Raw genomic sequence first — 25,167 nt, 5'->3', positions numbered from 1 at the left:
GATATAGGCATTGGTTGTAGCAATGTCCGAAAGTTTAAAAACATGGGATCGTATTACTGTACAGTTGTTCGATGGACAGAATAATACTGCACATATTTTTTTTTCAAGTAAAAGCAGTGTGTTATACACAATAGAACAAAAGAGGCAAATACTCTGAGTTGTATAACAACAATATTTATTTGTATAGCACATTTTCATACAAAAGAATGTAGCTCAAGGTGCTTTACAACATTTGAAAGAACTAGTTACTTGAAAATTAAATTTAGGTAAGAATATTAATAAATATTATACAGACGATAAATAAGCAATGCACACTTACATAAGAAAGATATATTATTAAGTGAAAGAGTCCTGAATATATAGATTATATTTTCTTAGTGACAGTACAATGATACATACTGTACATTTACATTAGTTCATACATTTACTTATTTGGCTGACACCTTTATCCAGGGTGACTTATAACATTTTTATGATACAATTGGTTACATTTCTTTTGGTTTTCCAATTGGTGCACAGGCAGGTCAAGTGACTTGCTCATGGATACATAGTGTCAGTAGCAGACAGATGAAATAAAAAAAAAAAAAAACACAGTTAAGGCTGAACTAAAAAAAAAAAAAAAAAAAAACGAAATCTGCAAGGTTTCCATGCCAAAAGGCCACCAAAAGACTCCACTGGGCAACTGGGTGCTATTTAAATAATAAATTATTGTTATTGTATGTAAAGGTACTAATTATGATCAAAGAACAATCCGCAAAACATTGCAACCATATACAGTACCATCCATAATGTTTGGGACAAAGACACCCTTTTCCTTGATGCCAATTTAAAATTACATATCAAACAATTCTGATGAGATTAAACTGCACATTGCAGACTTTAAAGGTTTTTGCATACATTTTTATCCACAATGTAGAAATTGCAACACTTTTTATACATTTTCCCCTCATTTCAAGACACCATTTTTGTCACAGATGTTAGTGATTGCTCAGGTGTGTTGAAGCAGGTATATGATACCTAGGCTTGATTCTACCCTTAGGTGTCTGTACTTGGCTATTGTTCAGCTTGAGTTCAAGAGCTATGCCAATGAAAGTCAAACAAGCCATTATGAGGCTAAAAAGCAAGATTAAAATAATTTGAGACATCTGTAAAACCTTAGGATTACCTAAATCAACTGTCTGGAGTATCATTAAGAAGAAAGAATGCACTACTGAGCTCAGTAATTACAAAAGACTTCCACTGCTTATGACAAGAGAATCCTTACTTTGGTAAAGAAAAAGCCCCAAATACCTTTCCGACACATCGGAAACAGTCATCATGAGGCAGATGTGGACGTGTTGGAGACTACTATTTGCAGAAGAATTCATGAACAGAAATGCAGGCAGAGGCCACATTACAAGATGAAAACCACTAGCTAGACACTAAAGCAGGATTCCCAGATTACAGTTTGGGGAAAAAGAACTTAAAAGAGCCTGCATAATTCCAGAAAAAGGTCTTGAGGACACATGAGACAAAGATGAATCTGTATCAGAGTGACGATGAAAGTAGAGTTTGAAGACACAAAGGAACTACCCACGATCCAAAGCATACCACCTCATCTGTTTAACATGGTGGGGGTGTGACATGTATGGCCACCACAGATACCGGCACATATATCTTCATTGATGATTTAATTGCTGGCTGCAGTTGCACAATGAATTCTGAGGTTCATAGAAACAAACATCGTATCTGCTGAAGTTCCAGTAAATTCCTCCAAACTTGTTTGACAAACTTCATCCTAAAACAAGATTATGATCCCAAACATACTGCTTAGGCAAAACAGGAGTTTTTCAAAGCTTGGAAATGGAAAATTCTTGAATGGCCAAGCCAGTCAACAGAAACGAGTAGGAGCTGAAGATGACTGCGTTAGAGGCTTAGCAGAGCACCACCAGAGAAGATACTCAGCACCTGGGGCCTCATGTATAACGCCGTGCGTAGAACTCACACTATAACATGGCGTAAGCACAAAAGCGGGATTGTGCGTACGCACAGAAAAATCCAGATGCAGGAATCTGTGCGCATGCATATTTTCACGTTCTTCCACTACATAAATCCCGATCGGCGTGAAAAGTAACGCACGTGCACGTGCCTTCTGTCCCGCCTCAACTCCTCCCAGAATTACGCCTCTTTCAATATGCAAATCAATATAAATAGCCTTCTGTGAAAAGACAATGGGAAAAGCACGGGGGAAATATAAGAATTTCAGCGAATACCAAGTGGAGGAAAAGGAAAAACGTACTATTTGTTGGTTTAAGCAGTGGTATAATCAACAAAAGAAAGTTGATCGAGTGACAGAGTGTCGGAGAAACTCGAAGGCTCAACTTCACAAAGTCGCACAGTGCCCGAAATAAAAGAAATCACATATCAAAGTCGCCGTGAAAAGGCGAGTCGTAGCCCACCGTCTGAGTGTCATATGAAAGCTTATCAGGGTACAGAAAAAAAAAATAGGCACACAGTGGGAAAAAAGCACGAAATGTCAACTTTAATCTCGAAATTTCACGTAGTTTTATTTTGCCATTAAAGTAGAACATCATAAACTTCATCTTAAAATCGTTTATTTTACTAGTTTCTCAAGTAGCACGTTAAATGCTTTGTTCTGTATTTGATCTTCTATGTGCTCTATGTATGTGAATCACTACGTGCTTCCGTTCTTTCTCTTTCTCCGACACAGAATCCATTACATTCGTGATATTACAGCTCTCTGAATAATTAAAATAACTGACATGTATACGTGATATCATTTTCATGATGATAGGAATGAAAGCATGTTATTAAACATGGGAACACGGTGGTGCAGTGATTGTTCATATCTCGCGCAAGAGGCTTGCTGCGCCATGTGCGACCTTCGATGAAATAATTTATTACAGAAGTACTGTCTCTTTCAAACGTACTAACCTCCAATTCCTGTCCTTACTTTTCTTTCTCCAAATGACCAATCGCCACACAATCAGCTCTGTAATAGACGTTAAGCCATCTGTAAGCTTAGAACGCCGATTCTTCAAAACTTTTAAGGAACATCGAAATATCTTCGTAGTACATGTTTAATTATTCTATCCGTCTATCTTTCCAGTGTCGCGTCAGCGCAAGAATACAACGCAATGCAGGAACAATCCCTGAACTAGCTAGCGCTGCGGCACCGTGTCCTCACATGTTTAATTATTAACAATACAGATTATTTAAATGAAGTTAAAGTTTTATCTGTATAATATAATCAACATATTTTGCTGCATTTCATCTTAAAAATGAATACCGTCATATGTAAATACGCACTTTATAAAGTGGCACAGGTTGTGCAATATTATAACTGTAGTGCAAGTTTACAGTGAGGTGATTGTACTTATAAGTAAACAGTTATATAAGGAGCACTTGATGGACTGATTGAGTGCGTTTAGAGTTCTTGGGATGAAACCTTATCTAAACCGCGAAGTCCGTACTGGGAAGTCTCTATAAAGCGTTTTGCCATGGCTCAGGCAGCGTCTGCTTCATGCTGTATACCGATATTTCAGCTGCTGCTGTGATTCCCCACTCAGATACAGTGATATAAATACTCCGAGTGGTGCAGCGAGAGTAATATGGAAAAAGATGATCTGCTGTGGCAACCCTTAACGGGAGCAGCTGAAAGAAGAAGAAGATGCAGTGAGCGTAACAATGCTAAAGCAGTTATGGTATTTGGAATACTATGGCTATTCCCTGGACCATTATATTGCTGCAGGTTAATTACAATTAGATGCATTACACTAATAAACAATATGCAGTTAGTTTCAGTGTATTTATAAAGCAGCGTCAGGAATGTGGATCTAAGAAAGAAAGGTGATCACACAGGAACAGTAGCACTGCTTTGACGCTGGGTGCCGCCAGTCTGCAAAACCGATCGGAGAAATTGCGTATGCCAAAGTATGAGTTACCGTGGAAATGTGCGTGGCTTTACGCCAAGTTTAGGTTTTATACATAGCGATTTGAGCGTGGAAAGGTTCGTACGCAACATTTCTGTGCGTACGCACCGTTTATACATGAGGCCCCAGGTGATGTCTATGAATCATAGACTTCAAGCAGTCATTGCATGCAAGGGATATGCAACAAAGTCCTAAATATGACGTATTTTAGTATACCTGCCATTACTATGTAACAAACATTATGGTGTTCTGAAATGGGAGGGACCATGTTAAAAAAAAAAAAAGTGTTATTTCTACTTGGTGTGACTGAAGCGTATGTAAATACACAAGTTAAAGTCTGCAAAGTGCAGTGAATTGTACTTTTAAACTCTGGAGCAGAGGGGTAAATCAAGGAAAAATGTGTTTTTGACTTAAACATCATGGAGGACACAGTATGTTACTAAGAAAGCTGATTGTTTGACATTTTTGGATATGAGTAAAATATACTTGTTGATCTTATTATATTTAATTGTTGTTTACACTTATGCACATGTTTACAATGGTACATTATGCCTTTAAATTTAATTTATCTTGAAACTTGAAATCTAAGTATTACTTATTTCATTCACTAGGCTGAAGAGAAGGCAGACGCTTTGAATAAAGAGCTATTAATAACAAAGCAGAAATTAGTTGATTCAGAGGACGAAAAAAGAAGATTAGAGGAAGAGGCTACTCAGGTTTGTACCATTGTGTGTTGTGTAACAGTTGAGGCTTTTGTCCACCTCTTGAACCCTCAGGTACCACTCTGAACACCAGGTAAAAGTATAACAACTCTTTATTTTGTTGTCACGTGCACAAAGCACTCTCCACACCACACTACTCATATACTACACAATTCTCAATAACCAATACTCTCTCCTCCTCGCCCAGACACTTGCCACCCTACCTCCCAGCTCAGCTCAATGTCTGGGCTTTCCCACAATCCTTTTATACACCCTGACCCGGAGGTGTTCCTGTCCAACAGTCCACAGTTCCTTTTTCCTTCCGGGTCAGGGTAAACAGTCCTTTTCTTCAACCCGGGAGCACGTCGTTTCTTCCTGTCACGTGACCGTGATGTACTCCCGGGTTATAGGGCATATAAGAGCCCGCTAGCCCCCCTACAGCGACTCCCGGTGGCCCCCAAGGTATCCAGCAGGGTTGTGTATACAAACTACATAGTCCATGAGGCCCTGCTGGAACTCGGGGCATGATCATGCTGTCGGGAGAGCTCCTCCTGGTGGCCTGGGGGTGAGGGCCAGAGTAAAATGCCGGCAATCCACCACAGTTGCTTTTTGTTAGGTTAAAAAGGAAAAAAAAGTAACACTTTATCCCCAGCAGGGAATCGAACTCATGTCTGTGAGGCACGGCAAGGCTGCTGCACTCTGAGAAGCAAATCTTAGCACACTATGCCACGGAAACTGTTGTGTCATCCTTAAACCTTTTGTGAAAGTGTTTATTTGATCTTTGGAACTCAGGCTTTACACATTCTATAGTTTATGCCTACATTTTGTAACATATATTACTAAAATATGAAAAAGTTTCTGTTTTAACAATGTGTTTACACAGATTACTGTAGAAACGGAACACACATGAAATGCGTGTGTTCCAAATAATGATCTATTATTTCCACTCTAAAACTCCACTTCACTCCCAGATAATCAATCAAGGCATGAGCTGGGAGAAGTTCGTGCACATTCTAAGTCGATGGGGGGATGGAATAGCCGGCTGCTGGCAGCTTGTCTTTATCAGCATATTTAGATGACAAAAGACGCTGGTGGAGAGGTGTGAACGGATTTAAGGTGGGCCGGATCTACGAGTTTTTTCGTAGGCTCTGGTAATTCTAGTGCTAAATATCTCTGAACTAGTGGTCCGTCCAGGTAAGTCAAGACAACAAAGAAGTTCTTCCCTTAAGTCTTCATCTTCACTATACAGTACATCATGAACCAAAGTAGGATAGCATGGTTACTCAAGTCAGTTGATTCATCAAGTTGAATCGCAAAACATCTTGATTTCTTTATCCCATCTACAACCTGCTTTTCTATATCAGTGGCCATATCAACAATTCTCCTCTGAATGGTGGTGTCTGAAAGCGGTATAGTCTCTAGCTTTTTAGTGATTTGAGGACCCAAAATTTCTCATACTACATCTCCTCACCAATAGTAAATGTTTTTTTCGATTTAGCTATTCAGAGAGCAACAAAATTAGACGCTTGAAGCAGCAATTTGTCACAAGTCATCATTTTCATTTGACTTTTCTGAATTTACAGTACATCTGGTTATGTAATCTTTCAGAGAAGTCCAGAGGCTTTTCAGTAAAATCTCAATGTTTCAAATGCAAATGATGAGCAAGTTTGGAAGGTTTCATAGTGTTATTTGACAGAATTTTAGAACATACTACACACAAAAGCTGTGGTGATAGTTCACTGCCAGGGGCTACAGTGAAACCAAGCTTTAAATATTCTTTATTATAATAGCTAACCATTTCCTTTTCTCTTTTTGGTTTGTAATGCACATTCTGAAGTATCAACATATTTCTTTTTCTTTTCTTCTTCTAAACTTGAAGCACTAGTACTCTGCATAATTTTGGTACCGTCACTACTTTTCTCCTGAATATCGTTCTTGCCTCTAGTAAAGAAGGTTAAAAGGTTTTGCCTTTTTACTTTTTTGTCTCCATTTTGTAGGGTTTTACATTTTCTGAAATACCAATTAGAAAATAAGGAAAAAATAATAATTTTTGCAATGTGTCGTTGACAAGACGAGCTGCCATATATACACAAATTCATGAGTGTGTGTTGCCTTCATCACTCACGTTTCAAGGAGCATCATCCTCCTCACAATAGCTGCAGTAGCAGGGGTCCTTGGGATGTGTTCTGTACTCTGGATTTGACTTCTTACCAATTCCTTGCCCAGCTCTTTAACAGAGTCAAATTCTCTGGAGCTTTCCTATGTTCCAGTTTGTATTCAGTGCCTTCCAGATGACAAATCCATTTTAAGTGTGAGACGCTTTGCCAGCATAGAGTGGTTCTTCCTCCTTTTGTAGCATTGTAAATTAATAATGATTTCTGGTTATATGGTGCTTCCACCACAGATTCTTTGGTCCGTATGCCACATGTTAATGAGTACCATATTTTTTCCTTTTTTTCCCTTCCATATAAGACAATAGGAAAATGTCGGCTGTAAATAGAATTCTGCTTAAATTGAATGCTCTGTTCTTTGTACTCATCAGCCGAGGTGGGAGCTCTGAGCTTGTTTTTTTCCTTATTATTTCTACCATTGTCGGCTTTCTCTTCAAGAGTTCCTGTCCAGAATAGTGCAAGGTAAAAAAAGTCTCATGATGATGTGACCATAGATTCCTTGTCATGTCCAGGACAACCCTTGTTTTTTCTCAGGGCTCCTTCATCATGCTTTGCATATTATTGATATGTGTAAATTTTTTTTGTTTATTTTAACTCAAAATAAAAAGCATAATATGTTCATTGCAGCTTAAGGAAATGTGTCGGAGAGAGCTAGACAAGGCTGAATCTGAAATCAGAAAGAATGGATCGATTATTGGGGAGTATAAACAGGTTAGTATTATAATAATTTGAAGTTTTTTTAGTATAAAGTTAAAGCTTCCCAGTTCCAAATGACATTTGCCCAGACATGTAAAATGAATAGAACTTTTTATTTAAATATACATCTTTTTTTCTTGTTTACATGCTCATAGTGGACAGATTTTTTTATTTTTTTTTTATTTTTTATGAGCATTTTAACAAACCTAAACTTTGTGCGTTAAGAGCTGATAATTGCACGGAAGGTGTTGGGTCTCAAAATTATCGAAAGTAAATGGCTGTTGTATAATGTAGGTTTCTTTGTTTCTCAAAATTAGACGGTATTTGTTGATATTAGACAATTTGCTCAAAGAGTATATGGATGTTAACAGAAAAATAGGACATTAAGATTGAGTTACAGTGTATTTTCTTATTTTATGACAACAAAGTTAGGTTTGTTTAACTATTTCCCAGGTCTATTTTAAATAGTGCCTTCTTTAATTTTATGCTCCAGTATTTGGCATGAGTATTCAGGTACCAATGAATGAAGTAGGCAAACTTTAATACTGTTGTATACATGTTGGATTTTAAAATAAAAACTGTAAAATAATTGGAATGGTCAAATTGTACCACCCTCCTGCTGTGCTCTTTTGGGTTGGCTTTAGCCTGCTTATTGAGAGCTGACAAGCTTTTAAGGTAGTAGTGAAAACTGCCTTCTTAAGCTAGAAGGTTTAACTTGCACAATGTGAATATTTTATTATATTACTTCCAATGGATTCTGTAATGTCCTGACTATTATTCACCAGTGAGATTTCTTAATCTGCAGTCTCATAGCAGCTAAAAAGAAAGAGAAATTATTAGGTAGCTTCAGGATTGGTGTAACAGTAAATAAAATATAAATTGGGTAATTATGTTCCTCTATACCAAAAATATACCCAACAGATCAGGTGTTAACTTTTTTTTCCCCTAATGCAGTTCCCTTGTATACCATTTGTCTTTCCTAGTTTGGACTAGTGTAAATTGGTGCTTGGGATTCTTCATTGTTGAAGGCAAAGTAGTATGCTAATTACTCGGTATACTGAACATTTTTACTTCATTGTTATCAGAAGCAATGAGTAAACAATTATTTGACATTAGGAGTTTGACTTTTATTCATATACCATCACCTACAGCAGGATGTTTTGTTTTCCACAGTACATGAAGCATCGTGTAAATTTTCATCTAGCACCAGTCTAGGTTTTCTGTCCCCAGCACCCATAATTTTACTATATTTTACCTCTGATGACTATGGGTTCTACCCAGCTGTCAAAAACAAACATTCATATTTATAGATGAATAAATATCACAATACTAACTTACACCCTCAATTGGGGAGCACTATTTTTATTTAGAGTATGTCGATTATCCCTGATTCCTGTTTAAGTGAAAAGAACTGAAAATATTTATAAAACAGCTGGTAAAGAAAGAAAAAGAAACTGTTTAGGTGTACATGGAAGAGGGTGGGTCGATAAAAGCTGAATGCAGCTGTTCAAAACAAAAAAAAATGCATGAGTAGGGAAGGCTTAAAATGAACTGATATATTGGCCAGTGCTGGTGAGGCATCCAGGAGTGGAAGGTGAGGGTTTGGGTTTTATGTATGCACCAATCTCCAGTGTTAACTTTGTTTGCTGTGTTCTGTTAGTACACATAGTCATCTCTCTACTGCTGCTTGTATTTCGATTGAACGCAAATGGTCACCCGAGTTTCAATTACAGGTTCCCACTTTTATTATTTATTTATTATTGCCTTGTTTAACTTGTTTATGTTATCAAGCGATGTGCAAAATACTTGCAGCCTTTAAAATGGACAGATAGGCAGCTGAGCATTTATATTCTTGATTATGTATTTTTCCATTTTTATAATGATATGCATTTTATTAATTTAATTACCTGATTAATCTATAGATATTTGAGAGATGGTTCAGTGCAACTGACAGCAGTATTTTCAACTTTAGTTTACATTTTATTAATTTAATTACCTGATTAATCTATAGATATTTGAGAGATGGTTCAGTGCAACTGACAGCAGTATTTTCAACTTTAGTTTACATTTTATTAATTTAATTACCTGATTAATCTATAGATATTTGAGAGATGGTTCAGTGCAACTGACAGCAGTATTTTCAACTTTAGTTTATCTTTTATGAATTCAGGAAAAAAGGTCACTAAGGAATATCTCCTTGCATATATTTCTGTCTATAGCAGTATGTCAGTAAACATCTGCACAATTTTCAATTTTGAAATATAGAATAAAAGCCATTGACTTTATTCTGAAAATGTGCAGGTTTGCTGAATGTAAAATAAGCACTGTATACTGGATTTACTCTGGCATAACTTCATCTTAGATATCAGTATTTCTCATGTCAGCGTTAATAGATACTTGCTGGCATATTCAAATTTATGTTGGCTTTAGTTAGCAATTTGAAAAATAGAGTGTCTGATCAGTGCCAGCATTTCATCACTTGTTTTGAAAGTGCTTTATGTGCAGTTCTTAGCAACCACTTGTACTTGATGACAAAGCAATGTGCATATTTAAAATAACCAAATAGTATTGGATATTTCCAGTGTTTAATTGGTTAAGCCTTCCAGAGTATTTTAACAATCACATTTTGATGGTGGTTTAGTATTTTTAATCACCTTAGGAAGGAAAAGAACCAAGGTGGTGTGTGTTAGGAATTGCCAGTGTTAATATTTTCGGATTGTCCCTAGAAAAACAGAAGGGGAAGAAGATATGTTTGAAAGGTAACTGGAAAAATATTGAATTGCATGAATGAAATTGCAGTACATGTTAAGAGCCAATAACAAAATTAGAAAAAAATAGCATTAATCTTTCCTTAAATTTTTTTTCTGCTCTATTTTAAATAAAAGCAAGGGGAGTATATTGCATCCTATGAGAGTTAAAAGTATTTTGGAAATCTGCTTTGTATTGTTTGCTTTCAATTGAGGCAGTGGCATTTATTTGAATGGCCCTTTTCTGTGTAGAGGATGAATGGATTAATTAATCCATTCATTATTGGCTTTGGTTTTGACAGTGACAATAATTAATGTGTCTTGTCTGTAAGGTTCCCACTGTACTTCCTCTGTAGGTGGGAGTTTCCAGCTATTAAACTATTTATTAAGGTAACTGATGCATTGTCATTAAGAAAAAGAATAGTACAGTTTATTGATAAACATATGGTACTTGCTTGTATATATTGACACAAGGCATTCAAATATATAACATGAAGAGGCTGCAAAAAATTTGTTTAGAGTTTTTCTCAACTTACTTGATTGATCAAGCATTAGATTTTAGTGTTTTACTTTTGTTGCTTTAGTATGATAACACTTTCAGCCTGCCCCTGCTCTAATGCGCTCCTGTGGATGAGAGAGAGCTATACCATTAGACTGTGACTCAAGGCTCTTTTATTTTGAAATCGGTTAAAAATTTACGAAAAGTAGAAGATTCCTTAACACAGTTAATCATGAACTTTTAATACTGTACATAGTAACAAACATGCACTTTCTTTAGCAGGCAATAATTTATTTTGTTGTGAATAAAGCATTTGTATGGTGCAGACATTAAATGTAAAATAATAATTGACAATTTTTAATTAAAGATTAATAAAGATATACATACACCCCAGGCTAACTAATTTAAAATTTTGGGTGCGGAGGAGAAGCTTAAGCCTCCTTGTCAAAGTCAGATTCAAAACAGTAGTCTTATTATTTTATCAATTTGGTCTATTATATTAAAGTACTAAATCACTGTGCATTTAATGCTGCTGTTCCAGTTTTTTTCCTAAACAAAATGTACAAATAAAAATAAATACTGGTAAAGGTAACAATCTTTTTTTTTCTCTATTTTTGATGGAAGACTTTATGAAAATTCTAGGACATTTTTTGCTGTTTTTTGTCCAACATGATGTTCTATTTAAGCTTAAGTCACTGCACCCTCCCCATACAAACTAATTCAGTGTCAAAACTCATCCTGCATATTTTATAAACATTTTTCACTCTTTCATGATTCTGTGGTAGGAACAGATGTATTTCTCAAATTATATTACTTGTGTGAAAAATAATACAACAGTAATAAAAATAACTTTTAAAATATGGGGGGAAAAACTTTTTTGCAGCATGGTTTCACTGGCACAAAAATAAGTGGTGTTATTTTGGAAAATTTTACATTTTTTTGCATTCAGGTGAGACAGTAACATTTATTTGAATAAGCCTTTTCTTTTTCTTAAATATAATATGAAAAGCACCTATTGCGATAACCCATGTCTTTCTGTCTCTCCGCATGACACAACTCAGCCATCAATGGACCAGATTTGTTGAAATTCGGCATAGTTATTATTCAAGAAAGTTTGTCAATACAGATCAGTTTTCATTAAGATATCTCAAATAGATCGCACTGTACACATTTTTGAAATCTCAATCTCCCATTGAAAAGCATTGTCTTTCTGTGAACTCATCTGTCTTACCAGTGACTTCAACAATTAATTATTTTACCGTTTCAATTTTGCCTTGACAGCAGTTACACTAATTTGTATATTTTGCATATTTTCCTCTTTTTAATCTCTGATAGCCGCTACTGAAGGCAAACAGAACCCCAATACAAGTTAATGAAACACCAGCAGACTGTGTGCACAGGTAGGACGTTACTTGCTGTCATGAGCTGTTTCCACCTTTGTGGGCTGCCAGGCAATCCTCTTGTCAGCAAGTTAAGCTGGGTACGAGCAGAAACCTTTGCATCAGAAAATTGTTTCTGTCTTATTAAGTTCTCCCGGCTGCTTGAACACAAACGGAAGAAAACCAGCATGCCAACATTTGTCTTTTCTTAATCCTTTAAGTCATAAGAGGTAAATTTAATGACCACCTTAACAGTAAAAGTTTAAAATGCAAGCGAGGAAACAAAAGGTTATCTAGATATGAATGAAGTACACTGTGATGTGTACAACATTATGCACAGAGTAAATAAACCTGTACTCAGTATTAATAAACCAATCTCACATTATCCATTTTATAATGGTTCACTATTTCACTGACACTCTAATTTCCTAGGGTGACTAGACATCTATGTGACAGTGTCCCTTCTGATTTCAGGCAGTGTGTCCCGATAAATAACTGAAAAATATAAAAATGTCCAGTTTTTAACAGGCTCCCTAACAAACAAAGTTTTTCACTGCTGCAAACGTTGCTTCACCAAAACAAACATCACAGTTTATTTAGGACAGTGCACGAAGCTCCAAGACATAACCCTGCTTGATTAACAAGTTGTGTTGTTGTTGTTCTTGCGATGTTGTTCAAATACAACATTTATTTATATAGCACATTTTCATACAAATGATGTAGCTCACTGCGGTGGGTTGGCACCCTGCCCGGGATTGGTTCCTGCCTTGTGCCCTGTGTTGGCTGGGATTGGCTCCAGCAGACCCCGTGACCCTGTGTTCGGATTCAGCGGGTTGGGGAATGGATGGATGATGTAGCTCAAAGTGTTTTACATGATGAAGAGAAAAAAGACAAAGTAAAAAAGAATTAAAATAAGGGAACACTAATTAACATAGAATAAAAGTAAGGTCCGATGGCCAGGGAGGACAGAAAAAACAAAAAAAAAAAACTCCAGACGGCTGGAGAAAAAAAATAAAATCTGCAGGGGTTCCAGGCCACGAGACCGTCTAGCCCCCTCTGAGGTCATTGATGTTAGGTAGAATGCCTAATCAGTCCTTATTGTATTCAGGGTTCTCATGGAAGAACTTGTGGACTTGTGGCCTTTAATCCATCAATGTATGGACATCATGGTACTTTGATCAGGTGGTGGTGGCGCAGATCGCCACCACAGAAAACCGGAAAAAGAACAGCAGAGAAAGTAGGGGTTAGTACGGATTTTGGAGCCGCCATGAATAATAATGATAATTAATTGAATATACAGAGAATCCAGATTAAACTAAAATGAAGCTATGAGAAAGCCATGTTAAAGTAATGGGTTTTCAGCAGTGTTTTAAAGTGCTCCACTGTATTAGCCTGGCGAATTCCTATTGGCAAGCTATTCCAGATTTTAGGTGCATAACAGCAGAAGGCCGCCTCACCACTTCTTTTAAGTTTAGCTCTTGGTATTCTAAGCAGACACTCATTTGAAGATCTAAGGTTACAATTTGGGGTGTAAGGTGAAAGACATTCCAAAATATAAGATGGAGCGAGATTATTGAAGACTTTGTAAACCAGTCAAGAAGGGGCAAGAAACACACAAAAATAGAGTGCCAGCATTTATTTATTTACACATCTAGCACTGAGTGAAATCCTATATGTTTTATGTGAAAGTGCTTTTTTTTTTCCTGTGCCCTGATCTCTATCTTATGAAGATGAAATAAACCAGGCATTAAACAAATAAGGATGGGCGTTATAGATAGCCATGCATGTTACACAATTGTCCCAGTTTGGAACTTTGAAAATCTGGTCACCCTGTGATTTACCATCAGGTCACACTCGCCTGATATCTATTGTAGTTACTCACTGTAATGTTGTTTGACTTTCACATCTGTTAATCCCTAACATGTGTCATAACTGAATAGCTTTACAAGTTGCATTTCATTAAAATCACTATGGCCATACATGCTCAACCAAAGAAGGAATTAATTGCAAAAGTTTTTTTTGGAAATTCAGATTATGTTAATTAGCAATTGCAGATTGTTACTGTCCATAGATATGGGGGATGTGTGTGCATGTGCACAAGTAAGTGAGAGTGGACCCTGCAATTGACTACAGTCCTGCCCAGACCTTTTTTCAGTTTTGCCTGTTCCTGGCAGGATAGCCTCAGGCCTTCATTACCCTCCAATGGATTGAGAAGGTTCTAGAACCAATCAGCCGAACTCAGTCCATGGAGAACAAATGTTACGCCATGTGTACATTTTCTAACTTGTTTTACTCTGTTCCATGCAAGATTGTTTGAGGGGCAAGTATAAGTGATGAGCTGAGTCCTATGTTGGTTGTTGATTAAACTAATGTGGAACTTGCTTTGGACAAACTATTTTATGGTCAGATTCCTAGGAACCAACAATATGCTTGAAATGCATGTGTTTGGCCAGGTACTTTGATTGACTGTGTTTAACTGCCTGAATCTTGCATTACCAGCTCTGTCAAAGATTTTGTTAAAGACTGTCATTGTAGAGATGATAGTATCAGTAAATTCATTACTTTGTGCCATGGGGATCTGTCTCAGATAGGTTTGCAAACACACCTGAGATTGGCAGTTGCCTAACATAGTCATGTGATCATTTTTTCTTCATCTGAGATATTTGCTGGATGTAATGATTTGTTCTGCACGTGTAAATGTTCCAAAATTGTTTCATTACCTTGCTTTGTAATCACAGTACTGAGGCACCTTCTGACAATGCCTGCTTTTGTATAACTTCTTCCTCTGTCCTCAAGATGAAACACTACTATAATAATGATGCCAATTTACTGCTTTAATGATGCCCAATCTTCCATTTCAGTACTGTTCTTATTTTGCCTTTCTCTGTGTGTGTGTGTGTGTGTGTGTGTGTGTGTGTGTGTGTGTGTGTGTGTGTTTTTTTAATGTTGTGAAGCTGCACCATCAAGGTAGACACTTGTCATTTTGTTTACAGTAAGAGTATTTATAAAATATATCACACACAGCAGTTAAGTTTCTGTAAGAGAGTCAATGTGAAAGACAGAATCACAGTCACGGCAACAATGACCGTGCACAGACTCGTATTATTTAATTTTTGGGTGGATTTAAAAGTAAGTCTGCATTATCAGAGGTTGTGGTGTCAGTCACTGTCAGGTACAGTATGTGTTATGTTCACGAACAATGTGTGCCCAGTATTCATTGTTCCAGAGCTTCACCAAACTCAAAAGCTCCACCGAATGTGATTTTTGTCACGCAGTATCCTCTTGTTGCCTTTTAGCCATGCATTAATTGTACTGTTAGTATAAATAAACTTTTCTCCCACTTAGAAAATTTTTTTTCTAAACAGTTTGGATATCCACAAATAATGAATTCTGAATGTTGATAATTTACCCATTTTTATTTTATGAAAATGTAGTGAACAAGAAATATGAATGTTTTACACTGAATAGGAAAAATTCATGTGAACATAAAGTCCTAAAGAATTGTATCCCTAATGAGTGTTAAAATATTTTTAAGAGTGCAATGGAACAAATCAGTTACAATCTATAAACATTTATCTTACATATGTTTAAAAAATAAAACACATATTTTGTTACTCCTTATTGTGGATTCTTTGAGAAGAAACATTTTAATTAATCAGACTTGCAGATGTATGGCAGAGGTTTCCACTTTTGGCTGAAAAAGAAAATCATCAGCATAAATACCAGTGGCTACATGAGTTTCTCCAAGAATGAGTACTGAGAATTTCAACTTCCTACCACCATTACTAATAGGCTGACTGGGTTTTGATGGTGAAACACAGTAGCAGTAACCACCAGTTGTATGTTGAGAGGATGAGGGGATGCAATACGTACTCTTGAACTTTCAAGTGAATTTTGCAGTTCATTATATAGAGCATGTTTTTGTTTTTTCTTCCTTATTATGTGGTGTTTCACTGAAAATTAGCAAAATTAATTTTGGTGTATTTTTTCCTCTTCAGAAATAACATTCTTCTTATTTTTCATTCATTAAGATCTGCTCTCAGCTTAGTGAAAGACTGGAGAAACAGCAGACTGCAAATAAAGGGGAATTAGAAAAAATTCGGGTAAGTTTGTAGTGGCCCTGAGACTCTCATTTAAGTTATTAAAAACAGTGTTTTAATTACTTTAAATGGGGAATCCAGGACAGCACCTAGTCTGGTCTGGCACACATCCCTACAACATAGGCACACTGCTCTGAGTTTAGAGCCCAAAGTAATAATAAGAATTCTTTACATTTATATAGCACTTTTTTCACTACTCAGAGCGCTTTGCAAACTCCATGCAGGGAGGACCCTGGGCACGAACCCATGTTCTCCTTACTGCAAGGCAGCAGCTCTACCACTGCACCACATATATATTAAATCAATTATTTAAAAACACAAATAAATGTGTAGTAATCTATACTATTTACAAATGAACGTACCCCAATAATCTACAAAGGTGGCACACAACAAACTAATAGCAAACATTTACACATAGTCCAGTTACCAGGTGATGCTGACAAATGATAGATAAAATGCTCAAGTGAAGAACCTTTCAGAAATACAGTGTATAAACCTTGTGTTACTGTACAGATGAATGTCTGAACTTGACTTAATCTGTAATGGAACTGATATATTTTATTGAATCTTGCACCTGAGGCAGCTAGATGATGTTGAACTTTTTTTTATTAAGAAGGGGAAATGCAACCAATCAATTTGAGGTGGTATAGGCGAGAGGATTTCAGTAATTTAGCATGTAGAAACAAGGTGTACACATGCTGTTTAGACACTGATAGATACAGTAATCCCTCCTCAATCGCAGGATATATATTTATATATTTTAAGCCCTTATAAACTCTCCCACACTATTATAAACATTTCCAGCACAATTATACAGCATAAACCCTTTGTATTCTCTTAGATATTAGGTAAGATTCGTTGAAATTATGTATGTAAACACAGTTTATATACAGTAAAACCTAAATATTATTTTAAAGATATCGAGCGTCTCCGATATCACATATGTTACAGCCATTACGACAGACAGGCCACCAGCAATAAATACATACAATGCAAGAAAAATTGTATACAGTAAAATGTGTGTACAGTGACACTAAACTATGTACATGTAATAAGTACTGTACGTAGATAATTAATTATGGTTACTCACCAACAATGACACGACGACTTGTCCGATAACGATGAGTTTAATTTTACTGCACAACAAAAGATAGCGTTACAGCTCTTCTAAAGGAGCCTCTTCAGGCGTCTGTGTAGCACCGCCGTCATTCTTCTTACATCAGTCTTCAATCCAAATCCCTAAAGCAGATTCCATCCAGACTACTGCCTTATCACGTCCACTTGCAACTCGTTTTGCGCCCTGGTTAAAGGACACTGCGGCCGTAGATCTTATATGCTTTTCCTCCTTTTTAAATAAAAAGCATCGTGGACTCATTGATGCCTGCAGCGGTGTAGCTGTGCCCTTCCTTCAACATTTCCAAAACTTTTACCTTTTCTGCAATCATTTGCATCTTCTGTTGGCGCTTGGACACGGCCCCTGAAGCAGTAGCAGGAGCACGTTAATGCTGAATGAGTGAGATGAGACTTCCTGGTTAATGCAGCACTCCGTCGCTGAGCCAATCAGCAGCACACAGGAACTTAACTGTGTGCTCTGATTGGGTAGCTTCTCAGCCATCCGCCAATAGCATCTCTTGTATGAAATCAACTGGGCAAACCAACTGAGGAAGCAAGTACCAGAAGTAAAAAGACCCATTGTCCGCAGAAACCCGCGAAGCAGCGAAAAATCTGCGTTATATATTTAGATATGCTTACATATAAAATCCGCGATAGAGTGAAGCCGCGAAAGTCGAAGCGCGATATAGCGAGGGATTACTGTATTTAGATTGCTTAACTACTGTGAAAACAAACAAGCTCTTGTTTGTGAAAAGTCTTAGTTCTTGTGACTCTCACCAGCAGTGTGCACCTTTTTTCTTGCTCCATTAAATATGAAGGTGTAAGAAAAGGACCAACCTGATTGTAAATTTTTGCGATTGCACCTTTATTAATGCATTAAATGTTTAGAGACAGAATAGACTATAGGAGTCATACAAAACATTCTCCAAGTTTAAAAAACGTGTAGTGGGCTAGTCTGACTAATACTTGGTCAGATAAAGCTAAAATATAGTAGAATATAACATTTTTAAATGCACTAAATTCAATTCTGTGTCGCAGAATGCCTCGCACTTTCCACCTTGCACTTTTTAACCTGCACTGTGTTTTTATCACTCTTTAATTAATATTGCTTTTATCAGTATGCTGCTGCTTGGAGTATGTGAATTTCACCTTGGGGATTAATAAAGTATCTATCTCTTATCTATCAGAGGGCCAGAGCTTGTCCTAGCAGCATTGCACAAAAGGCAAGAAACAGCCCTGGTCAGGACATAAATACAGCCCAGGGTAAAACCATACACTAACACACTGGGGCCAATTTGGAGTTGCCAGATAATCTTACCTGCACGTCATTGGGAATGTTGGTTGAAAATTGGAGTACCCAGAGGAAAACCAACATGGACATGGGGAAAACCGACTCCACATAGACAACAACCAAGCAAGGTGTTCAAACCCAGAATGCTGGATTTGTGAGGCAGGAATACAGTGCATCCAGAAAGTATTCACAGCGCATCACTTTTTCCACATTTTGTTATGTTACAGCCTTATTCCAAAATGGATTAAATTCATTTTTTTCCTCAGAATTCTACACACAACACCCCCTAATGACAATGTGAAAAAAGTTTACTTGAGATTTTTGCAAATTTATTAAAAATAAAAAAAAATTGAGAAAGCACATGTACATAAGTATTCACAGCCTTTGCCATGAAGCTCAAAATTGAGCTCAGGTGCATCCTGTTTCCCCTGATCATCCTTGAGATGTTTCTGCAGCTTCATTGGAGTCCACCTGTGGTAAATTCAGTTGACTGGACATGATTTGGAAAGGCACACACCTGTCTATATAAGGTCCCACAGTTGACAGTTCATGTCTGAGCACAAACCAAGCATGAAGTCAAAGGAATTGTCTGTAGACCTCCGAGACAGGATTGTCTCGAGGCACAAATCTGGGGAAGGTTACAGAAAAATTTCTGCTGCTTTGAAGGTCCCAATGAGCTCAGTGGCCTCCATCATCCGTAAGTGGAAGAAGTTCGAAACCACCAGGACTCTTCCTAGAGCTGGCCGGCCATCTAAACTGAGCGATCGGGGGAGAAGGGCCTTAGTCAGGGAGGTGACCAAGAACCCGATGGTCACTCTGTCAGAGCTCCAGAAGTCCTCTGTGGAGAGAGGAGAACCTTCAAGAAGGACAACCATCTTTGAAGGATTACACCAATCAGGCCTGTATGGTAGAGTGGCCAAACGGAAGCCATTCCTTAGTAAAAGGCACATGGCAGCCTGCCTGGAGTTTGCCAAAAGGCACCTGCAGGACTCTCAGACCATGAGAAAGAAAATTCTCTGGTCTGATGAGACAAAGATTGAACTCTTTGGTGTGAATGCCAGGCGTCACGTTTGGAGGAAACTAGGCACCGCTCATCACCAGGCCAATACCATCCCTACAGTGAAGCATGGTGGTGGCAGCATCATGCTGTGGGGATGTGTTTCAGCGGCAGGAACTGGGAGACTAGTTAGGATAAAGGGAAAGATAACTGCAGCAATGTACAGAGACATCCTGGATGAAAACCTGCTCTTGACCTCAGACTGGGGCGACAGTTCACCTTTCAGCAGGACAACGACCCTAAGCACACAGCCAAGATATCAAAGGAGTGGCTTCAGGACAACTCTGTGAATGTCCTTGAGTGGCCCAGCCAGAGCCCAGACTTGAATCCGATTGAACATATCTGGAGAGATCTTAAAATGGCTGTGCACCGACGCTTCCCATCCAACCTGATGGAGCTTGAGAGGTGCTGCAAAGAGGAATGGGCGAAACTGGCCAAGGATAGGTGTGCCAAGCATCATATTCAAAAAGACTTGAGGCTGTAATTGCTGCCAAAGGTGCATCGACAAAGTATTGAGCAAAGGCTGTGAATACTTACGTACATGGGATTTCTCAGTTTTTTTATTTTTAATAAATTTGCAAAAACCTCAAGTAAACTTATTTCACATTGTTATTATGGGGTGTTCTGTGCAGAATTCTGAGGAAAAAAATGAATTTAATCCATTTTGGAATAAGGCTGTAACATAACAAAATATGGAAAAAGTGATGCGCTGTGAATACTTTCTGGATGCACCGTATAAACCATTACACTACCTTTGAGCAGTAAAATAAAACAAAAGTTTTAAATTAACACTGCAAGAACTGGCACGTTTTTTTTTTTTTTAGTAAAACATTGTAAAAGTGAAAATTAAGCTCTCGTTATCCTATGTGGTAATTTGATAAGGGTAGTGGATCTGCTTGTAAAGTTTCTTTTGCATTGTCAGACAAAACTAGTTTATATTAAGCCTCTTGAACAAGGACAGATGTCCAGAAAATTATTGAATGTTGTTTGTTTTTTGCTTTTTTATATTTAGCAAAAGGTGGAGGGGTGTGAAAAGTGCAAGGAGCTTTTCAACAAAGAAGGAAGGTTAAAGGTGGTAACCAGTGTAAAGGAAGGCTCAGAAGAGGATATGGACGAGGAAAAGGAATCACTGAAAAACCAACTAAGGGAAATGGAGCTTGAACTGGCACAGACAAAACTGCAGCTTGTTGAAGCTGAATGCAAAATTCAGGTAAAATGCTTTTATATAATTTAGAAATCTAGAAACTCAAGCCATGCGTGTATTGAGTAATTGCTACCATGGTAATGTTTGATGTATGGTTTTAATTTTGCATTTACAGGTGAAAGTTAGTGTATTTAACACAGCGTGTTCATCTATACGTTAAACACCTTGCAATGTTCACAAAAGCTTCCCGTAAGGAATTTGCAGAGGTACAGCCTAAGGTGTCTGGCAGTGCTGCTAGCTGTTGATTTGTTTATTTTTATTTAAAAGCAGGCTTACCTTTTCCCTAGAATTTGTTGGATCTTTTTATTTCAGTCTTTAAAGATGAGCTCCACATCTGAATGTCTATAGCTAAATGTGCATTTGATGGAAATTTCAAAGTTCCTTGCACACTTTGTTTATTGTAATGCATTACATAGAAAGACTGCTTTAAATTTTGATTCTAAGGTGCCCTGCACTTTATCCCACAATATATGCTTAACTATGATGAAGACACATTTTTTCTTGAAGATTACATATATTTTGCCCAGGTTGCTTTTTGAGTATCTCTTCTCAGGAAGGTAGAAATGGGTTAATTTTTATATTGTAGTTTTATCTCCATTTTGCATTTTATTAGTAGTAATTTTGCATTGGTAAGGTGTTGGGGATTTCTCAAGATTACCCTTAGTCTCTGCAGCTTGGAACTTGTTAGTTTATTTTGTAATTGTGATGTTATTAATATCTTTGGAAGATGCTATATAACCCAACCCGGGTTCTAGAGCATTTCTGTTGCTACAGGTTTTCATTCTAACCATTTTCTTATTTAGTGACCAGTTTTTGCTGCTAATTAACATCTTTTTCCTTCATTTAATTGCTTTGGTTTTTTTAAGATTCTGCCCTTTCATTTGCTTCATTGTTTGTTTGTTTTTCCTTGAATGAAGCCCCATTGTGAAATGAGCCAACAGATGACCAGCTAAGCCAGGGCCTTAAACTCCAGCCAGTTTAATTGTAACCAATTTCTTATTTAAATGCCTGATTCTTGTTAAATAAAACCTGTTATGAAATTCTATGGCTTGCTGGTGCTTTCATTCTGCCACAACAGACATTTCACCATCAAAATGTTTTGTGAACAGGAGCAGATTAACATTACAGAGATCTTTATTTTTAGATCTTGTGTGATGGACACCAATTAGCTGGTCATGTGTTGTGCAAATATTTGATACTGATCACGCTAACTTTGATGTTAACAGTGGAGTTTAGCAGTCAGGCAGCTTTTAAATACAATTCCAGAGTCTTGATGACTAAAACCTGATAATGTCGAAACCTCTCGCCCAACAAAGTAGATCAAGGAGAAGGTAACATAATGTCAACTTGGGTGTTGATAACGTTACCCATATTCATCTGTAATGTTTATACCTTCTGTATGTTATAGGTGACATTTGTGTGTTTTTAACTGATATTTCAAGTTATGTTCTGCATTTACATTATATAATACTGTAATATGTGTACCTTATGGAATACTGTAGATGTTGGAGAAATCAGCTGTTTACAGAGATTTCGTGTTCTAAATTGATTCTTGCCAGAACTTGTGTGTCTGATAGAATATTGTAGACATTTATTTCAGAGTGGCCTCTCGTAAACAAGCATCACCTTTAACATTGTCTGTCTCTTAATTCTTGAACTCCATTTTCCTTCCTCAGGATTTGGAGCACCATTTGGGCCTGGCATTAACTGAAGTACAAGCTGCAAAGAAGACCTGGTTTAACAGAACGTTAAGCTCGATCAAAACAGTGACTGGTGCCCAGGGAAAGGAGACCTCCTAACAAAACCACTGCAGCAGTGACTTGAGACAATGTATTCTGTTGCCTTTGAGACCAGTTTTCTTTTTTAAGATAATGTACTAGAGAGGACCAGAATATGGAACTTCATGCTTCTATTATTTTATTTTTAAAGGTCAATAATGAGAGAGATGTTTGAAATTGTAACTTAAATAAAAAAAAGAGTTTAACTTAAGATGTGTCTTTATACTACTGATACAATATCTAACAGGTGGTGTAGCTAGCAGAGTGCTACACTCTTTCTGTTTTTTAACAGCCAGAAAACACTCCCATTCTAGTGGGTTTACTGGTGGCTGCTTGCACAGAGCTAGAATCACAATTTTGGTACGAGATTAAGCTCCTGATTTTGCTTTTCATTACACACAACTTGAACCCCATTCATAGAAATAAGTAACATTTTGTGGTGTTCTACAGACTGACACTGGAGTGATGTCTGGCACGTGAGTAGGCTAATCAGCAGTGAAGTACAAAGAAACAGAAAAACAAGCAGTCTGCAGACTGAATGGGCAGCCGCTTTTCATAACTGCTTAATGATAACAGATCTTTTTCCCTGATAGCCACAGTAGCTTTACTCTACAGTATGTGGTGTCTGAAGGGAATAAGACAACTGTTGAATATTTACTGTTATGTTCAAAATATAGTCCATTCCAATATATTGTTTGCTTAGCTGCTTCTTACCCTGTTTTTCTTCTTTTTTTTGCCCCCGATTCCTATGCTCGGTCAGTCAAACCAAGTCACACCCTTAGCGTCCTTCAGCATTGTGCATACAGCCCAGGCTGTGCCTCTAAAAGTGCGCACAGCACAGGAGCCTGTGAGGCTTTCCTCCACTCTGGGGTTTCATTAGAAGGGAGGTCTTTGCACCTTATTCCTCCATGTTTATAATTGTCCATTTTCTTTTAAACTTTTTGTCATGTTGTAAGTGTGTGAGCAAGTCAAGCGTGCATGTGAGTGTGAGTGTGCACATTGAGAACACTGGTAAAACCAGGTGTTTCTGTGCTTGTGTACTGTATATATATACATAATTATATATATATGAAGAAGAGCATTTCAGTTTGTTTATTTTGTATTACTACTTTCCCCAGTAAAACTGTACTAATGTTTCCTAATGTACCATGTAAAAGGTCCGACATGTTGATGCTAAAGCTTTTGTCTTAAATGTCTTTCTGTTGTCTCGTTGTTTAATGCCAAATGTTATATCTTCATTCAGCATTACAAAGAGTGGACATAGTAATAAGACTGTATTGTGTGTTATTCATGCATACAAATATAACTTGTAAAAACAAAAAAAAAAAAATCATGATTTAAACTGGTCTTGTGCATTTTATTATATGTGAAAGGGGATCTCACAAAATGCCACATTGTGGTGTTTGTATGTTTTCATTTACTGTTGTTTTGAATTAATTTCATTTAACTTTAAATCCTTGAATTAAACATTAGAAACAAAATACAGCTTTGCAGTAAAATTAATTCCATTTAATTTTATAGCAGTAAAACATGTGGTAAAGGTGGAGAGCTGTTATCATTTAAATATTTTTTCCTACTGATCCCTTAAACTGTTGTACACCCCTAACTTTCAGTCCTTGTCAGAGGTGGTGCAAGGAATTTAAACATCCTGCTGCCCACCTGAAAGCCCCCAACTTCTCAAGGGGACAGATTATCAATGTACAATTTAAAATGACATTGCAGCATGCATTAAGTTTGTTTACTTTTAACTTTACAGTCGGAAAGATGGCAACATATGAATATCACGAATTTGAAAATAATGACTTGTAGTTCATCTATACAGTGTTATCAGTACACTGCTATACGAATACAACATCGCGTCAAGAGCTGCCTCTTAATGGACTCCAACAAGACCAGAGCTGGAAAAATAGGTAAGAAAAATTGATTGTGTGGCTGCATTTGTCAAATTCTGCAAAGTTCTGCAGCTTTTAGTTTGCTTCACAGGTATTCAAATAATTTCACAAACAAAATACCTTTGTTTTAAAAGTATTAGTAAAATGTAAAGTACAAATAGTTCACAGAAAAATGGAGAAAAAAATTACTAGGGGAAAAAGTGTTCTTGTGTAAAGAAAGTTCTGTTTAAGGCTTACTTGTTTCATACTTCTCTAAGTTTGGTCATACAGTCGTGCTTTCAAATGTTCTTATCAAAATGGCGTCTGCTACTTGCAAACATATCTAACAGTCCCTGCTAGCAGTAAGACTGTTTCCAAACTGGCTTAATTAATGCTCAGTTTTACAGATACAGCTAAGAAAGTTCTATTTCATGTTAACTTGCAGGGGGTAAAAGACTATACCATAATCTAAGTAACAAGAAACGGATATTCTGTTATTGAAATTAAGTACTTCTAACATTAACTGTAAACATTCTATGTCTGGCTCTTACAGAGAGAATTTCATACAGTTTTTATTGTGTAAGTAAAAGTGCAGTTTATTATCACAATACTACATAGATTTACAGTA

General features: G+C 37.0%; 1 protein-coding gene across 3 annotated transcripts in view; it reads left to right on the top strand.

The window, feature by feature from the left end:
• Positions 1-24,149, top strand: part of LOC114657408 (rab GTPase-activating protein 1) — a 211,885-nt gene extending 187,736 nt beyond the window's left edge. For all 3 annotated transcript variants that reach the window (XM_051931762.1, XM_028809212.2, XM_028809211.2), the window contains 5 exons: positions 4,544-4,648; positions 7,432-7,515; positions 16,157-16,228; positions 20,699-20,896; positions 22,567-24,149. In XM_051931762.1, the coding sequence (XP_051787722.1) occupies positions 4,544-4,648; positions 7,432-7,515; positions 16,157-16,228; positions 20,699-20,896; positions 22,567-22,689 (582 nt within the window). In that variant the 3' untranslated portion in view covers positions 22,690-24,149. The remainder of the gene's footprint in view (positions 1-4,543; positions 4,649-7,431; positions 7,516-16,156; positions 16,229-20,698; positions 20,897-22,566) is intronic.
• Positions 24,150-25,167: the final 1,018 nt, after the last annotated feature.

The sequence above is a fragment of the Erpetoichthys calabaricus genome, chromosome 9 (genome assembly GCF_900747795.2).
Source record: "Erpetoichthys calabaricus chromosome 9, fErpCal1.3, whole genome shotgun sequence".
In the NCBI taxonomy this organism is placed as follows: Eukaryota; Metazoa; Chordata; class Cladistia; order Polypteriformes; family Polypteridae; genus Erpetoichthys; species Erpetoichthys calabaricus.
This window is presented reverse-complemented; position numbering and strand designations above follow the sequence as displayed.